The sequence below is a fragment of the Ochotona curzoniae genome, unplaced genomic scaffold, assembly GCF_017591425.1.
Source record: "Ochotona curzoniae isolate NIBS_2020 unplaced genomic scaffold, NIBS_Ocur_1.0 contig_2321, whole genome shotgun sequence".
In the NCBI taxonomy this organism is placed as follows: Eukaryota; Metazoa; Chordata; class Mammalia; order Lagomorpha; family Ochotonidae; genus Ochotona; species Ochotona curzoniae.
This window is the reverse complement of record NW_024465421.1, coordinates 6,913,085-6,930,660: the sequence shown is the minus strand read 5'-3', so window position 1 is coordinate 6,930,660 and position 17,576 is coordinate 6,913,085. Positions and strand designations below refer to the sequence as shown.

At 57.4% G+C, this 17,576-nt stretch overlaps 1 protein-coding gene across 2 annotated transcripts in view; it reads left to right on the top strand.

Moving 5' to 3' along the window:
• The window catches only part of COL26A1 (collagen type XXVI alpha 1 chain), a 56,258-nt gene that overhangs the window by 33,600 nt on the left and 5,082 nt on the right, over positions 1-17,576 (top strand). For both annotated transcript variants that reach the window (XM_040973812.1, XM_040973811.1), the window contains exon 4: positions 14,449-14,510. In XM_040973812.1, coding sequence (XP_040829746.1) covers positions 14,449-14,510 — 62 coding nt within the window. The remainder of the gene's footprint in view (positions 1-14,448; positions 14,511-17,576) is intronic.

The following is a 17,576-nucleotide window of genomic DNA, read 5'->3' as shown; positions in this document are numbered from 1 at the left end:
GTCTCTGTGCCCGTCAGGATGCTGGGGCCTCCACCCTTCTCAACCTCCAATGTTCATCTCTGACCGGTCCTAGGACTCTGTGCTCTCTGAGCGTGGCTGGACCTGGAGGTGCGGTCATGGTTGTCAGAGCTCAACAGAGCTGAATTCTCCATCCCATGTCCTCTCTGTCTGCGTCCCATCCCCACAGGTTCACAGCCAGGCTCAGCAGAGACGAGTAAGAATGTGGCAGCTGAAGCTCTGGCCGCCCGAGTTGGGGGTGCCCCCCACCCCAGGCAGCTCTGCAGCGGCGGCGGGGGGGGGCGACTCCAGACACCCCCCTACCCAGCCAACCCTGCTCCCGCCACTGCGTTTATGGAATTCCTGGCAGCGCAGGCCACGCAGTTGTTTCAGATTAGCATGCAAATTGACCTCGGCGTGGTCCATCTGTTGTTAATCCATGGCCGGTGGAAGGGAGATGCCAGCACGGCGGCTATTAGGCACGTCCGTCCCCTAACGTCCCTTCCCGCAGCCTTTGTCTTCCACTCGGGACTGTAATGGCTTCCAGGATGTTTTTTATTCTTCTGCAGACCGCTGCTTCCTCCTGCCTCACACATCAGAGCCGAGCAGTTCCAGTGTGGGGGAGGAATTTATGCGATTTGGGGAATCCGACTCCGGAAAATTAATTCTGTAGCCCGTGGGCGGATTTGCAAGAAACCGCAAGCCCCATGTGTCCACCCCACGGTCAGCAGACAGATACTACAACACCCCCACCCCTGCCATCCTTGGTAACCTTCCTCCTCCCCCTCCCTCCCTTCCCTCCCTCCCCCAGCAGGGACCTGGGGTTGTAGGAGGAAGGGAGTTCAATGGAGAGGATTCCCGGCAGGTGAGGGCTTGATGGGGCGAGGCTGGAGGGCCCTGGGGACCACAGAAGCCGAGTGGGTATTGGGGGGGGGAACAGGATACAGATGTTCTAAAGCCCAGGGACAGGCAGGGTGGCCGGGGCTGGGCGCACTGGACAGCAGCTGGTGAGGCCCTGGAGAAGAGGCCACGACCCAGGGCAATGGGGAAAGACACAGTTGCAGGTTGGGGTGGGGGTCAGGGAGACTGTCCAGCAAGGTCATGAGAGCCCAGACCGCACCCCAGTTGGCAACCAGGGCTGGGCTAAGGCTGGAGTGCTCTGCTTAGTGCCAGCTGAGCCTGAGAAAGGGCCTTCCAAGATGGTAGAGCTGGGAAAGTTCCAGAAAGGTTGGCGGATTTTGGTTCCCTAGGGTGGAGTGCTGTCTGGTGATGCCCTGGCTAGCACGGCCCTGGCCCGGGCAGTTCCCCTGCCCAGTCATGGTGAGCCAGCTGTGACTGCCGTGATGTCACATTCCAGGCCTGCAGCCAGAACTCATGAGCCCTAGGGACAGGCAGGTGCCTTGGGAGCTTTCATTTCCATCAGGCCCTGAGGGCTGAGGAGATACCCGGGACCCTGGGCCCCAGTCCTGGCACCTATACCCCAGCCTGACCAATCTTGGGGACTGCCATTGTCCCGGGACCATGTAGTCCTGGTCACTGGGCCATGTACTGTCCAAAGCCAAGGGTAATGTATACAACTTAGGAAATTTGACATTGGGTGATTTATTCTGTAGCCCGTGAGCCTCCTAGGCCAGGAGTTCCACCCTCACTTCTGATTCCAGCTTCCTGCTAATGGTCACCCCAGGAGGCTCCTGCTTGGGTCCCTGTCACCCATGGGGGAGACCTGGAGTGGAGTTCTGGGCTCCGGGCCTCAGCCTGGCCCATTCCTGGTAACTGCTGAACCAGCAGCTAGCACAGCTCTGCCCTGTCCATCCCTGTGTCTGTTTTTCTACCTTTCACATATATAAATCTATTTTTATTTTTCTAAAGACTTATTTGATTTCTTTGAATCAGTTATTTTTTTTTCTTTTTTGTTTTATAACTTAAATATTTTTTTAAAGATTTACTTTATTTTTATTGCAAAGTCAGCTATACAGAGAGGAGGAGAGATAGAGAGGAAGATCTTCGGTCCGATGATTCACTCCCCAAGTGACCGCAACGGCTAGTGCTGCGCCAATCTAAAACCAGGAGCCAGGAACTTTCTCCAGGTCTCCCACACGGGTACAGGGTCCCAAGGCTTTGGGCCATCCTCAACTGCTTTCCCAGGCCAGAAGCAGGGAGCTGGATGGGAAGTGGAGCTGCTGGGATTAGAACTGGCGCCCATATGGGATCCTGGTGTGTTGACGGTGAGGACTTTAGCCACTAGGCCATCATGCCGGGCCCTATTTTTTTTTTTTCTAAAGATTTATTTATTTGGGAGGGAGTGTGACAAAGCTGGGAAGACAGATCTTTTGATCTCTGGTTCACTCCTCAAGTGGCTCCAACAGTCGATGTTAGCCGGGAGTCAAGAACTCCATTCCAGTTGCCCAGGTGGGTTACAGGGGTCCAAGCCCTTGGGCCATTTTCTGCTGCCTCCGCAGATGTGTCAATAGGGAGCTGGCCTTCATCTGTGAGCAGACGGAGTCCATAGTCATGGGGAAGCAGGGCAGTCTCTGTCACACAGCTGTACGCCGGAAAAGCAGAGACCACACTGCGCTTGTAGTGTCTGCATCCCGTGCTTGTGGCCTGACAGTGCACTGCATCCCTCATGTGCCAGGAACCCAGCCGAGCTCCTTGGGAGGCGTGCAACCTGGGAGACAGGTGTCCTGACGCAAACGATGCCACTGAGAGCAAGAAGGGTTGAAGGCCTCGGCCTGAGCACAGCCAGCCGGGGCTCCATCCTGAACCTGTCAACCTCCAGTGGTGTGTGTCGGCCAGAAGTGCTCCGACACACTCTTGACTTGCCCCTGGGCTAAGTGCTGGAGGCCCTGGGATTTGTCCCCAAGGAGCATGGGGACTGTTGGTACCCTCTCTCCAGTAAACAAACAGATTGACGGAGCTGAGCAGGAGAGATGGCTCTCTGGTCCTGCCTGCGTGTACGCTGTCTGTTTGGGTTGGGGGAGGATGGTGGCAGTCATCCCTAGCCCTCTTGATTTCTCGGATGGGGTCAGGTAAACCACTTAGGTTCAGCATGCAGCTCTACCAGGAGCCGCTCCATTCCCATCTGGTGCAGTGCAGGTGGATACGGGAGCTCCGTGCAAGCCTGTGACCTTCAGTCAATGCTGGTGAACACCACAGCTCAGACCCAGGGCTGTAGTCTGCCCTGGTGCCTGCTGAAGTCACACGTGAGTGACTGAAAGAGGAGAGCCAGGGCTGTGCACGGGAGTCTAGGGTGTGACACAGCACTGGGGTGGGCTGGCAGACAGAGCAGTGATCCCGGGTTCTTAGCCCTAACTGAACCTTCCACAAGCACCCGACAGACACCTCTAAATCCCACTCCTCACCTGACCAACCTGCCCCTACCTTCCATCTGTGGGTGCCTGTGTACACCTGCTATACCCGGGTGTTATCTCAAGGTCTTGGCCTTCCTTGGGAGTGGGGTGGGGGTAAGATCAAGGATTCTTCCAACGCAGCCAGCGGTCCTGCGTTTGCCTTGCCAGCTGCGGGGAGATCCACAGGGTGGTTTTATCAGCCCAAGGCCATATTGTCTTCTGGAGACACAGGCTGCAGACAGAGGCTCCCCCCCTGGCTTCCTGCCACATATCCTCTCCTCCCCTACTCCCCCTCATTGAGAATGTGGTCTCCATCGATCGCTCTGGGGGCACAGGCGGGCGGGCAGGCAGGCGTGTAAGCCGATCCCCACCCTGAACGGCGCATTCATGAAAGTTTTGACAGCGAGATTTCATTTCGGAGTGCGCATTCCCTGGAGGGGTTTGTAATAATTGCGCTTGAAATGGAGCCATCGGGCCTCAATGCTTTCCAGATTCGGGGGGTGGGGGGGCAGGAGTCTGCTCCCTCCTAGAGAAGCTCAGCTGGGGAATTGAAGGATGAGGAGCCCTCCCCCAGCCCCACTGACCCCCTCCCCTGAACCCAGGGTGCTGGGTGGGTGACCCTGGAGCAGGGGGCCTAGCATCTGTAGCCATGACCTAGAAGGCTCAGTTCTTAGCACACTAAGCACTCCAAAGGGTGTGGAACTTGCCAGGATCAGAGTAACAGATTGGGTGTTGGGGGCACAAACCAGGAACCCCAGGGTACCAATTTCTTTCCACTTATCCCAGCGTCGCACTGGGCAGAATATCGTGGTCACCTCTCTGGTTGGACGCTGGCACAATCTGTCCTCAGGTGTGGCAGGGCTTTCCCCTCCTTGGCTGCCCCCCTCATCAGCCTCATAGGCCCCCCTTTGTTCCTGAGCACTCCAAGCCCACCACCCCAAGACTCAGGGTCAATGCCCTTTTAAACAGCATATACCTCACCACACACACACACACACACACACACACACATACACACACACACACAGAGTGTCAGGACGGCATGGCTGGCCCAAGTGTTAGGCAGGTGATGTGCAGTGAAGATTTCTTTGGGGGTCTCCATCAGCTGTGTCTTTTTGCTCCATAAACACCTGGGAGGGCATAGGACAGCTGTCCACGCCAGCTCCTGCTTAGCCTGGGAGGAGGTGAGGCCCCGTGACTGTCCCACTTTACAGGTAGGGAAAATGAGGCAGGGAACGACAGGAAGGCGGAAGCTCACTGTGTCGTGTTGCCCTGGAGCCCCTGGCCCAGCCACAGGCTCTGGGGGAAGCACCTTTATGGTAGAAGTGGGGTTGGGGCGGATCCAGGCCACGGGGAGGCAGGGCAGCCTGGGTTCGAGCCCTGCGTGATGATGGAAATAATTACACTTTGCTCCTAGGGGTCGCTGGGAGGACAGGATGACATCATATCGACCAAACAGCTGTGTCAGCCGAGGAGGAATTTTAATGAGCATCTTCGGCACTTGACGGGATGATTGTCACAGTGGGGTGGTGACCTCAGCACCCCCTCCCCCCAGCAGGGAAGAGTCTGTTGACAGCTAGCCCACACCCCACCCCACCCCACCCCGTCGCCTTGTCTAGGGGACACACCTGCTGTCCTGTGCATGCTCCTGGCCAAAACCTCAGACTCATAAGCAAACGGCTGAGGCGTGACTGGGACCTGGCCTCCAGAGAGGGAAGATTGGGGACCGGGACCCATCTCTGTCTCTTGTCTCTGGGTCTTTCCTGTGCCATGTGTCACTTACGTTCCTTCCCAGGAGTTGCCCCCTACACCCAGGAGTGACAGAAGCTCACAGCTTCCTGCCCAAAGCCAAGGAAGCCAAAAGGCCCAGGGAAGATTTTGATTGGCCCAGCCAGGTCACATGGCCTCCCCTGGCTGTCCACCAAGCTGGGGAAGCTGGCAGAGCCAAAAGGATGGCAGCTGATGCCTACACAGGTGGGCATGGTCACTTCACTGACCATGAAGTGGGGGGCGGGGTATGTGGCAACGCTCCCTAAAGATGGGGAAAGGGATGCTGAGAAACATCTGTATCCTGGAAGCTGGCCATGGGGGCGTGGTCAGGAAGCTCTGGGTGACTGTAGCCCAGGACAGAGCATCTGACAGTCGGCCAGGCCACAGCCGCTGTTCACCACGTGCCAGTGTGGGTGGAAGGTGAGGACCCAGACTCCAAACTTGACCCCTTCCTCTGCTGGCATCTCTCAGGGCTTGTAGCCGGGCATGGGCTGAAGTGGTGGGACTTCTTTCTCTCTTCCACCTACACTTCCCTACCTTTTGTACCATCCTTTTTTTAAAAAAAGGATTTATTTTTTATTGGAAAGTCAGATATACAGAAAGGAGCAGACAGAGAGGAAGAGCTTCTGTCCATTGATTCACTCCCCAGGCATCCGCAGTGGTCGGAGTTGAGCCGATCCGAAGCCAGGAGCCTCTTTGGGTCTCCCATGTGGGCTCTTGCATCATCCTTTCCGTCCCCTCTGGGTGCAGGTCCAGCAGGAGTGGCGATGACACCCTGGCCAGCTGCGGCAAGGCCTGTGTCTAGACGGAGAGGTGCCGGCACCATGGCACAGCAAGTGAAACCACCTCCTGCGAGGTCAGCATCCCACATCTGGGTACTGGGGTTCAAGCCCTAGCTGCTCCACTTCCCATATAGCTCTCTATTAATGCTCTTGGGTAGATGGCTTTGAAAAATGGCCCAGGTGTTTCGGCTATTTGGGGAACCAGCAAATGGCAGATTTTCCTTTTAAGGTTTTCAAATAAATCTGTAAGGAGAAGTAAAGCTCTGACAGTGTGACCTGACCTTTCGTTTCTTGGCCCCCACCCCTGAGGAAACCATCTATCAAGGTCATGGTCACTGTGAGCCTCTAGCAGGTGACCCACAGAGCACACCCATGGAGGCCCAGGCCTGAGAGAGAGCCTGGTACCCCATTCAAGCACGCTAGCACCCCCAGCCCCACCCAGCCCCCACTGTTCTCACACATCTTGAGCGGAGTGAGCAGGCTCTCTCGGTTCCAGCCTTGAACCTGATGCCGGATGTTCCCCCCCACCCCCACCCAGCTCTGCTCTGGTGTTTGACAGCTTGCTGCTTCAGGCGAAGGCTCAGTGTGATACTCTGAGCAAATCAGAGCCTCAATTAGCACTTGCAAAGCACTCTGGGAGACCCCTCCTCACTCTCACCCCCCAGGCCAGGCCGACTGCACGGCTGTGACACTCGGTCACCACCATGCTGTGACACTGGCTGCCCTGGCAGGGGATAATGGGAAACATGTGCGGGCCCTTGCCAAAGTCCACAGGAAATGGAATGCAAAGGTAAGTTGATTTTGTTGCAAAAACATTAGAAATCCACCCACCATTTCTTCTTAATAGGAATTTTCTAGTGAACTTTTCATAAACCCCTTGTATGTCTGGACTTCAAAATGTCTGTACTAAAATAAACTTACCTTTGATTTCCATTTTTTTTTTTTTTAAAGATCAACTTATTAGGCCCAGCGCGATAGCATAGTGGTTAAAGTCTTTGCCTTGAACACGCCGGGAACCCATATGGGCGCCGGTTCTAGTCCCGGCAGCCCTGCTTCCCATCCAGCTCCCTGCCTGTGGCCTGGGAAAGCAGTCGAGGACAATCCAAAGCTTTGGGACCCTGCACCCACGAGGGAGGCTCGGAAGAATCTCCTGGCTCCTGGCTTCGGATTGGCTCAGCTACGGCCATTGGGGAGTGAACCATTGGATGGAAGATCTTCCTCTCTGTCTCTCCTCCTCTCTGTATATCAGCCTTTCCAATAAAAATAAAATAAAATCTTTTTTTTAAAAAGATCAACTTATTTAGTGGAAGTCAGAGTTACAGAGAGAGAGAGATAAAGAGATCTTCCTTCTGCTGGGTCACTCCCTAGGTGGCTGCAACGGACAGGGCTGAGCCAGGGTAAAGCTGGAGCCAGGAGCTCCTTCTGGGTCTCCCACATGGGTTCAGCGTCCCAAGGCTTTGGGCCATCCTCTACTGCTTTCCTAGGCCACAAGCAGGTTGCTGGATGGGAAGAGGAGCAACCAGGACATGAACCAGCGTCCATATGGGATGCCGGCATTACAGGTGGCAGATTAGCTGGTTGTGCCTCCAAGAGGTGCCGGCAACCTTTGGCCTTTGGGAAGGACCTTCTTGGGTCACTTCTGATCTAGGGCACTCCGGTGGGGTGCCCTGGCACTTTGCCGCCATGCCCTCCATCCAGTATGCATCTGACATTGCGCCAGCGGGTGGTTTATCCCAGCTGGTTCCTCTCCACAGCCCGGTGAGGGGGGGCCCTGTTGGGAGCCTCGCATTCGGAGTGACTGGGGCTTGCAGAAGGGGAGATGGCTTGGACCTGTGTCGTAACATCCGCTGTGCCAGCGGCTGTCCGCTGGCACCGAGCACAGGATGGACTCCTGTCCACTTTGACCTGGGGAGGGGTGAGGCTATGGTGGAGATGGGGAGAGGATCATCAGCCACGTCCACAGAGATTCACCACCCATCTGTCACGGTGGGGAAAGAGGCCAGAGGGGCAGACCTGGGAGAAATGGCCTGGAGGGGCCAGGGTCATGGTCAGAGAAGCCCCACCCCATAGGACTGGACAGCGACTTCCTGTCCAGCTTGCTAGCAGGGAGAAGTTGAGGTCCAGAGTCAGGTGGCATATTGGGGTGTACTGTTCACATCTGAGGCACCCCTGATGCTATGAGAGCTGGGGCCACACCAGCATCCCTACTCCCATGGTGTACTCCGCCCCCTGAGCTGGGATGGCCTGCTAATGCTGAAGCCAAATACCTCCTCTCCTATGTGGGGAAACCAAAAGTGAGATAACCCAGGTGGTCTCAGGCTAGACCCCGCATCTCCCGACAGCTGCTCAAAGGAACCCCAAATGGGAAAATGAGCGCTCTGGGCAGTGCCCCTTGTCCCCAGAGTCACCGGAGACCCGGGCCGCTGAGCTTCCCACCCGTCCCGCCTGTTGGTGCCAGTGGCATCCCCGCCATCCTAGCATCTTGCAAGCACATGTTTGCCGCCCACAGCCCTGCTCAGCATCAAGCAGTGTTGCAAACCACATTAAAATAAATGGGAGGAGAGGGACTCGCTTCACTTTGCTTTCTCACTTGGAGAGAAGCATTCTTGGCTGGGAATCAAAGGGCTGGGGGAGGCCTCTTGGCAAAACCCCAGCCATCCTCCAGAGGACAGACCCGCCCGGCCTGCGCCTCCTGAGAGAGGGACTCCCCTAGGACCTTGACCAGGCCCAGGTGGTTAAAGACCGTGGGGACAGGAAAGGAAGAGTGGCCAAGGGTCCCACTGGGGTGGGCGAGAAGGGTATCCGGACTTCCCTACAACTTGCCATCTAGAATTCTTTTGTTCAAGAAGCATTTACGTTTTTGAAAGGTAGAGTTAGCAGATGGAGAAGGAGAAAGCTCTTCAGCTGCTTGTCTCCAAATGATCACAACGGCCTGGGCTGGACCAGGACAAAGCCAGGAGGCAGGAGCCTCTTTTGGGTCTCCCACATGGGTGCAGGGGCCCAAGCACATGGGTTGCCTTCTGCTGCTTTCCCAGGTGCATTAGCAGGGAGCTGGATGGGAAGTGGAGCAACCAGGAACTGGAATCCATCTGGGATGCTAGCCCTGCAGGTGGTGGCTTAAGCTGGTACCCCAATGAGATTTCTTGAGCTGCCTTTTGCCCTCCATTTTGGGCTGCAGAGAGGCCCCTCTTTCTGCACTCCTGGCCCAGGGATGGAGCTGCCTGCCCCCTCCTCCATCCAAGGCTGAACCCTGGAGCCTTCAAGTCCCCACCCAAAGGTCCTGCTGTGTACCCAGCTGCACCTGGCCCCGGACCTCTCTCACCTGGATCACCCTCTTCCTCCCAGCCAAGACCATGTTGTCTGGCGGAAATAGAAACCTTCCCCTTCCCTGAGTGGGATGCACCTGGCCCTAAGCCAAGGTCTGCTGGGTAAAGGCACTCACCCTCCAGGCATGTGACTGCCATCTGCTGGACAGCTGGTACAATGCATGCACACAGCCAGGGTGCTGGCGATGCAATAGCGCCCCCTGGGGTTGTGCATGCCTGGACATGGATTCACGCCTCCTGTAACTACTCACATTTTACCTTGGTCAGGGCTGGTGATAGCCCCTGTGGTGGCCAAGCAGGGGGTCCCTGGAGACCGAATCCCCCAGTTCTGTCCGGCTCCATCCACGAGATCCTCTAACCTGTCCAGTTTCCCTTCTGCACCTTGTAGTATTTCCTGCTCCACGGGGCTATGGTGAACAGTCGGACTGTGTTTAAAACAGGTGGGTTCATTGCCAAGGTCACATTAGTACTTTCTACTGTGGCTGTTATCCCTCAGCTCCGTTCCCTGTCTGTCCTGTCTCTTCCTGCCTCTTCACACATCCTCCACGTCTCCTTGCATCTCAGTACAGACTGGAACGAGGCTCCCTCAATTCCCCCGGTGCCCCTAAGCATGGCCCTATGCCCCTAGCTGGGGAAGACCTGAGAAGTGGGAGTTTCCAGACCTCACGGAACCTTCAAAAGTTTGAAAAATCAGTTCCACTCGCTTTCAGCCTTTGGTGGCTTAACACTGGTTCTAGGCAGAGTGACTGTCATACGGGTTGTTAGGTTAACTCGGTGAGACAGGTGGGACTTTTCTTGTTAGGATTGGGTAGAATAAATGACAAAAACGAGTAAGAACAGCCAACACAGGGTGACCACGAGGCTCTGCCGGTTAGGTAGCTTGCTCCAGTCCCACCGTCACTCGCACTCTGGAGAAGTGCAGGCATGCGTCAGGAATTCCCACCCAGTCTGGCGGATGGCAGGGGTGGAGTCTGACCCTCCTGGGGAGCTGAGAGAGTGGGGTAGCTCCCCCTAGGGAAGGCAGCATTGTGGCCTCGGCCTGGGAGAGGTTTCTCCAGTGAGGGTGGCAGTCACCTTTTGAAGGGACAAAGGGAATCCCAGGGCTGGAGGATTTCGTTTTCCACGGGAAGTGATGCTACTTCAAGCTGGAAGTGGCAACATTTCAGACCAAGACCCTTTCCTGTTGGGTCCTGAATTGATCGCCCCTCCTCATGTGAGGTCCGTGAGCATCCATCAAGTGCATGAGGCTGGGATCCATGCCCCCACCCCCACCTCTGCTGCAGCTCTCCTGGGGTTGAGGGAGGAGTCACGGGGACTACAGAGGAAGGCACCCCCATGTCGCCTTTTCTGCCTGATTTTTTTCTAATAGTTTATTTTTATTAGAAAGGCAGATTTATACAGAAAAGGAGAGAAAGAGAGAAACATCTTCCATCCACTGGTTCACTCCCCACATGGCTGTAATGGCCAGAGCTAAGCCGGAAGCCAGGAGCTTCTTCTGGGTCCCCCATGCCGATGAAGGGCCTCAAGGCGCTGGGCCATCCTCAACTGCTTTCCCAGGCCACAAGCAGGGATTTGGGACAGTGGTTGTAAACGGGAGTCGAACCAGTGCCCATATAGGATGCCAACACCTGCAGGCGGAGGATCAGCCAATTGAGCCATCATGCCAGCCCCTCTGGCTGGTTTTTAAAGCAAGAAGCATAGAGTCGAAAATGCAGTGGCCCTGCATGTGGTCCCATCACTCCACGTGGAGTGCTGCTGTCCTTTCTTGACCTTCTCCCTTCCTTCTCCCCAGCCTGTGACCAGCAAAAGTCACACTCTGTCCCCAGGGGTTTGTTTACTATGAATATATCACCTACACTTGGGCACACACAGACCTTTGTGGTGGAGGTTCGAGTGTGCTGGTAGCCCCTTCAGAACTCCACCCTTTTCATGGCTGAGTAGTATTCCACGTGTCATCGGTTCCCCCGGTCTGTCGATGGGCATTCTCAGCTTGGGGTGGAGGCGGTTGGTGTTTGTGCTGTTGACGCTGATGGCCCGTGCCGTTGAGCATGTGTGCAGGAGGAGGATGACGGTGGGGTCTTCGTCCTGCCCCTGACTGCTTCCTAGGAGCCACACCGTCTCCCAGCCAAGCAGATTCCACATCTCCACCAGTGCTGGCTGAGTGTTCTGTTTGGAGGGTTGTTTGTTTTTTTTTATTAATTATACCCATCGAAGTGGTTGTGCACGGACATCCGGTTGTGGTTTGGACTTGCATTTACCCCGAGCATCTTGTCACGTGTCTGCTGGCCAGGGGACTGTCTTGTTCGCAGAATGTCTGGCCGAGTCCTTGCCCAGCTGCGCCAGCCAGCTCTTGGGGTGATCACACAGAAGCGGGATAGCAGCTCTCATCAGGTGTACGAAGATGTGCGAGGATTTTGCTCCCGTTCTGTAGCTTGCCTTCTCTCTGGAGACAAGCCTGTGAGGTGTGAAAGTTTGGTTTTCTTTTCTTTTCTTTCTTTTTTTTTTTTTTAACTTGAATGATGTCCAACTTCTCTGCTTTGGTTGCTCCTGTGTTTGGCATTGCGTCTCACACTCTGTATGCACCTGCTCAGGTGAGCCAACGAGGCCAGCTGGTCTCCCCTGGGCAAGCCACCCCCGCCCAGGACCACGGCCGGCGGCAGAGGGTGCTGGTTGAGGGAGAAATGGTGACTTAGCTGGGATCGCTCTAGCCACTTTTTGCTGTGTGACTTTGGGCAAATAACTGTGCCTCTCTGGGCCACGTTTCTCTCACTGTAAGAAGATGAGGCTGACACACAAACTTAGGCCACAGACAACCTCACCTTAGTCCCCAAACTCTCACTGCTCTTGGACTTAAGACCCCAAATCCTTGTGGGGCGGGTGGCATTTTGTGAATTGCTAGCTCCCTGCCTTCTTCCTCTGCTATGGAGACAGATACTCCTCATTTCCATGGGGTGGCAGGGGTTTATCAGAACCCCCGTGGTCGTGGTCTCCTAAGAAGCCAAACGCTGCTTTTTCAAAACAGCTTCGCCTCCCCGCCAACACCAACTAGCTGAAGGAGTTGTTGCCAGACCCCCAAACTGGGGGGTCAACGTTGTGACACAGAAAGTTAAGTCGCTGCTTGCAACCCTGACATCCCATATAGAAGCTCTGGTTCAAGTCCCAGCTGCACCTTGTCCCATTCAGCTCCCTGCTAATTCATGCGGGAAAGCAGCAGAAGAGCCCAAGGATGGGGGAGGGGGAGAGGGGGGGAGAGTAGGGGGGCCTGCCACCCACGTGGGAGACCCAGCTGGAATTCCTGGCCCGCTGGCTTCAACTTGGCCCCGGGCCCCCGCCATCACAGCCATTTGGGGAGTGAACCAGCCAGATGGAAGATCTCTCTAACTCTACTTTTCAAATAAATAAAACACATCTTTAGAAAAATCTCCATCAATGGGGTGGTGGAAGAAAGAAGATGTTTATTTGTCGAGTGCAGCGCAAGGAGCTGCTGTCGTTGAGCCCCTGGACTTCCCAAGGACTTAGGGGTGAAGCTTTGTATGTGCTCAAGTGGGGGGGGGCGAGAGAGGTGTGTCCAGCTCGTGTCCACATTCCTGATTGGTCACCCAGTGCTAGTGGCATTCCTTTGATTGCTGAGCAGCGCTGAGCGCTTCAGGAAGTGTTCTGGTTGAGGAGGTGGGCTTCTGTCGTGGTAGGGGTAGGAGTGGGGGTGCTCTCAGATGGCGCTCAGCCAACCCGGGGATGCGTATCTCTTCTGAGCCATCTGTAAAGTGGACTCAGCGAGGCAGGGCCCTGGATTTGGCGACGTGCTAGCCTCCCGAAACTTGAGTCCCACTGGTGGCTCAGCTCGCCTCGCCTCTGCTGGTGAATGGAGTCCCACATGCTGGGCCTGAGTCACAGAAATTCTTTCCTGACCCATTTCCTGGCCCGCACCCGTGTTTTCTTTGGAAACCTCAAGTAACACGCTCTGTGGCCTCCGTTTTCTCAGCCTAATTTTAGTCTCTTGGAACCGCAGGCGGATGATGTCAGATGGGAGGTCGCTCGCCCTGCATCTTCCTCTGCCGGAGTTCCTTGCAGCTGCTCGCTCCCCTGGGGGGCAGGTGTGGGCCTGCCGGGTGGACACCAGCCATGGGCGGAGCTCGCAGCTTGGGGCGGAGGTTTCTGCTTTGCTCCGCCAGGCTGGAAAGCTTTCCCAAAGGCAGGGCACAGTTCTCTCCTCGCGCACACACAGACCTTGTTCAGGAGCATGCAGCGTGCGGGCCATGAGCCCACATGGCCCTCCATGAGCTTGCAACCTGCAGGAAAGCCCCTGCCGTGTGGCGTAAACCTCATCCATCCCCCCCACCCCCCGCCTCAATCCCCAGTCTTGTAACAACCCCATCTGATCGCCTCTCCTGGGGTGGGGGACAGACCCTAAGCCCCTTCCTTTCCCAGATCCCCAAGGACTGGCTGCAGCCGCTGGATGCGTCCTTGGAGGAATCTGGAAGCTTGAAGCCCTCCCCTGAGGCTCCTGCTGTCAGCAGGTGCTGGAGAGCGACCACCCCTGTGGCCCTTGCAGACTGTCCTGCCTCTCCCTGGCCTGGAAGCAGGGGCACTCCAACGGAAGTCCAGATGACCCAGTCCAAAGCTGGCTTACGCCAGGGACCAGCCCCCACCTCCATTTCTTAATCAGGGCAGCAGGCCTCCGGGGTTTATCACAGACTCAAGGATGCTCTGATTCCTCCTCCTCTCTCAGATTTGCACCTGGCCTGGATCCCCAGCCTTTGATCAAGGTCATATATCCCACAGGAGGCATGGGGGTGGAGGGGGTGTCTGAAGCGCTCTCCTAAAGAGATAGGGCTTAACGTGCAAGAGCCCAACCTCTGGACACGGCACCCCAGTCCTTTGAAATCACCTTGGGCTGTGGTTGAGGGGTGTGTGTGTGTGTGTTGCCGGGATGAGGGGGCAAGGCAGTGTCAGGAGCCCAGGAATGGGCTCACACGGGGGCAGCCATGACCAGACACATGCAGGCAGACTACGCCCCCACACAATCACGCCCTCAGTAGGTGAGCAGTCTCTGACTTCCTAATGAAAGTAAGCTGAGAGGTCCAGCAGACTGCCAGGATCGAAGGATCTTAAGGACAAAGTCCTGGAGATGAATAAGTTTTCCAGGTCAAATACCGGGTCCCACAAGCACCCCTCTGCCCAGGGTCTCTGTGCTGGGCTCACCCCACCTCTCTTCTCTTCCAGAATGCATGAACTGCACCCGGCTCAGTGACATGAGCGAGCGGCTCACCACGCTGGAGTCCAAGGTCAGCGGGCTGTGGGCGGGGCTGGAAGACATCAGACACCTGAGCGGCCTGGTCCTGGGCTCTGGCTGGCTGTAGGCGGCCTCCTTGGGCAGGGCTGGCTGGTATCCTGGCATGGAGAGAGTGACAGGGTGAGGCATTTGAAGGTCCCGGGCCAGCTGACATGGCTGTGGCTCTTGGAGCAGTGCTTGTCTCCTGAGTCCTAGGTCAAGGGGCCAGGGGCCTTAGCACCCAGATCAGTGTAAAGAGGACACTGTCAGGCCCTTTTTGGGGTGCAGTCCTGGCCCCGGCCCCTCCTCCCCATGCCAGTCATGAAGACAAGCCCAGGGCTGATGTGGGGAGAAGCCTGGCTGGATTCCAGGGACTCAGTCAGGGTTGAGGTGACAGCCTGGCTGAGGAACAAGAATGGGAAGGCTGTGATTGGCGCAGGCGTGCTTGTGGAGCAGTTACCTGTGGGCACTTGGGCTGACCCGCTCCGGAAGCCTGGATAGGGTGCACCCACCTAGCACACGCCCGCAGCTGGAGCAGGGCCCCGCAGCCAAGAGACACAGGCGTCCGCAAACAGACGTCTCAGCACGTGGGGTACAGGCAGGTCCGTGTGGGGCTCTGACAGCGTCCACCATGATGAGGAGAGAGGGGACAATTGTGGGCCTGGAGGAGCACGAGCCCGGGGGACCAGGCTGCTAAGGCCAGCACCACGGCTCTTGCAAGCCTCCTGGGGCAGTGGAGAGAGCCGGGGCCACCCAGGAGGGGCTGCATTCGCCACAGTGGGCAGGGAGGCTCGAGTGGGGATGAGAGACAAGAGAGGTGGATGGGCACGGGGCCCCAGACAGCACAAGTCCCCAAGGGCAGGCCCAGAGGTTGGCTGAGAAGCCTCAAGAGCCACTGTGTGGGTTTGATTGCACGCAGTCACTCACATGCACATATGAACATATGTCTGTAAGTGCACACACAGCCACACCCATGCATGCATAGAGCTGTGACACACGGCCTCCCCTGCATTAACATAGATACGCGTGTGCATGTGTGAATGTGTGCACACAGCCGCACACACGCATAGCCACAGATGCACACATGGCACACACATGCAGTCCTGGACAGCCCACGTTGCCTCTCTGCTCTGGCAGCCCTGAACCTGTGGGCACCCACAGGCGCCACTGCACAGAGTCAGGGGGCGCCCATTCTCTCCAGGCTCCTGCACCTCCACCCCACATCGGCACCACCAGCAGTAAAGGACGCCAGACTCCTGAGGCTGCTGGGAACCACGGGTGGGCCGGTAGGACCCAGTTCGGCTCTGGCCATGTTTGGGTGCTGACCTGGAATCTGGGTTTGAGTCAGAACCCATGCCACGTGACCTGGGGAGTCCCCAGCCATGAGCTTCCTCCCACAGCTTTGGGCCCTGGTACACATGGGCAAGGTCCTAGGCTATAGGTTAGCGGGGCAGGAAGAACTGGGGAGCCCTCTGGAGAGCGAGGGGTGTCACTGGGGAAGCCACAGGAGTGAACTCCCAGCTCCCGCGTTCTGGAAACGGGTGGGGTCGGCGTGGCGTGGCTGGGGAAGCCATGCACGAGGTTTGGCACAGAGCAGCTGAAGCAGCTGCCAACAGCTCAGCCTGGCCCCTGCCCAGCACTGAGGGTGTGAAAAGTCACAGCTGCAGGGGAGCGGCCCCGTGCCAGCTGCCCTCACCCACCCCGCCTGCCATGAGCAGCTCCGCCCCCTCCTTGGCTCCCAAGTCTGCAGCAGGCAGGGGCGTGGTGTGCCTGGGACTCCAGTCCTTGCAGGGTGAGGAGCCTGTGGGCCGAGGCAGGGTCTGCAGGGTGTGTGGGCTGGGCAGGCCCCCTCCTTCAGCAGCCTCGGTCTACTCACCTGTAAAGTGGACGTGAAGGAGTCACCTTCCTTTCGGTCCCCTCTCCACCCTGTGCCTTCCAGGCTGGTCCGCCCGTGGGAGCTGGGGGCGAGGGGCCAGGCAGCAAGCCCACACTCTCCTTAGTCCTGAATTTCCAGCTGGGGGTTGGGAAACCCCTGACTCACCTTGTCCAGCTCATTTTCCAGCTGTCCCACGTGCCCAGGCATCCCCTGAATTAATGGGGCTACTGAGAGCCTCGTGGGCCCACAGCAGGGGTCCCTGCCAGGTGGCAGCCTGGAGGGAGTTTGGGGAACATGAGCAGGGGGTCCCTGGGGGACCCAGAGCTACTGTGAAGCAGAGGCTGAGGTTCCAGCAGGGAAAGGCAGAGCCAGTGAGGCAGGACCGCAGCCAGGGAGTTAGAAACCAGGGGCACCCCAGCAACAGCGAGGCTGCCTGGGGCATGAGGAAGGGTGCAGGTGTACCCAACCCACAGCAGGCCAGCCAGGCACCGGAACATTCCATCCGCCTTTTCCGCCACCAAGGGCTGTGAGAAGCCACTCGCTGGGGCAGGATGGGCCCCAGTGGGTGACATCATCCCAGCCGACCCTGCCCCCGCTCTGAGCTGTGGTCTGACTTTCTTGGCTGGAGTCCCCACCCCCACTGCCACCCTCCCTGCTGAGCTGGATGAGATGGACTAGAGCTGGGCCCTGCTGGGACAGGGGGTAGTGGGGGGGCAGGGCAGGGCACCTCGCTGGGGTGGGTGAGCCTCATGGTCGGCAGCCCAGGCCCAGCCCCAGGTCCTGCCCCCAGTGGCCATGCTCTGCTGGGTGCTCACACCCTCCTGTTTCTCTGCCATGGCCAGTCCTAGCTTTGCCCAGGAGCTGGCCCAGGGCTCAAGGCTGCTCTTCTTCCAGTGCTGTGGGGAGGAGGAGGTGCTGACGGGCTGGGCCCATCACCTGTCTCAGGGGCCCAGGAAGGGAAAGGACAGGTGACCCCTCGTGGTGTGGGGGCAAGGAGCTGCAGTTGGTGAAGGGACCACCCAGAGGGGCCCCAGGCGTGTGCACCCGCAGAAGTGCCTCCAGGCCTGCCTCTGAAGCTGATGGAGTCCATCTGTGTGCCCTGACCCACGAACGTCCCCAGAGGGACCGGCCTGCAGCCATGGCTGGTGCACAGCTCCCTCTGCTGCCCAGAGAGGGCTGGCACCGGGACCAGGCTGGGTAATC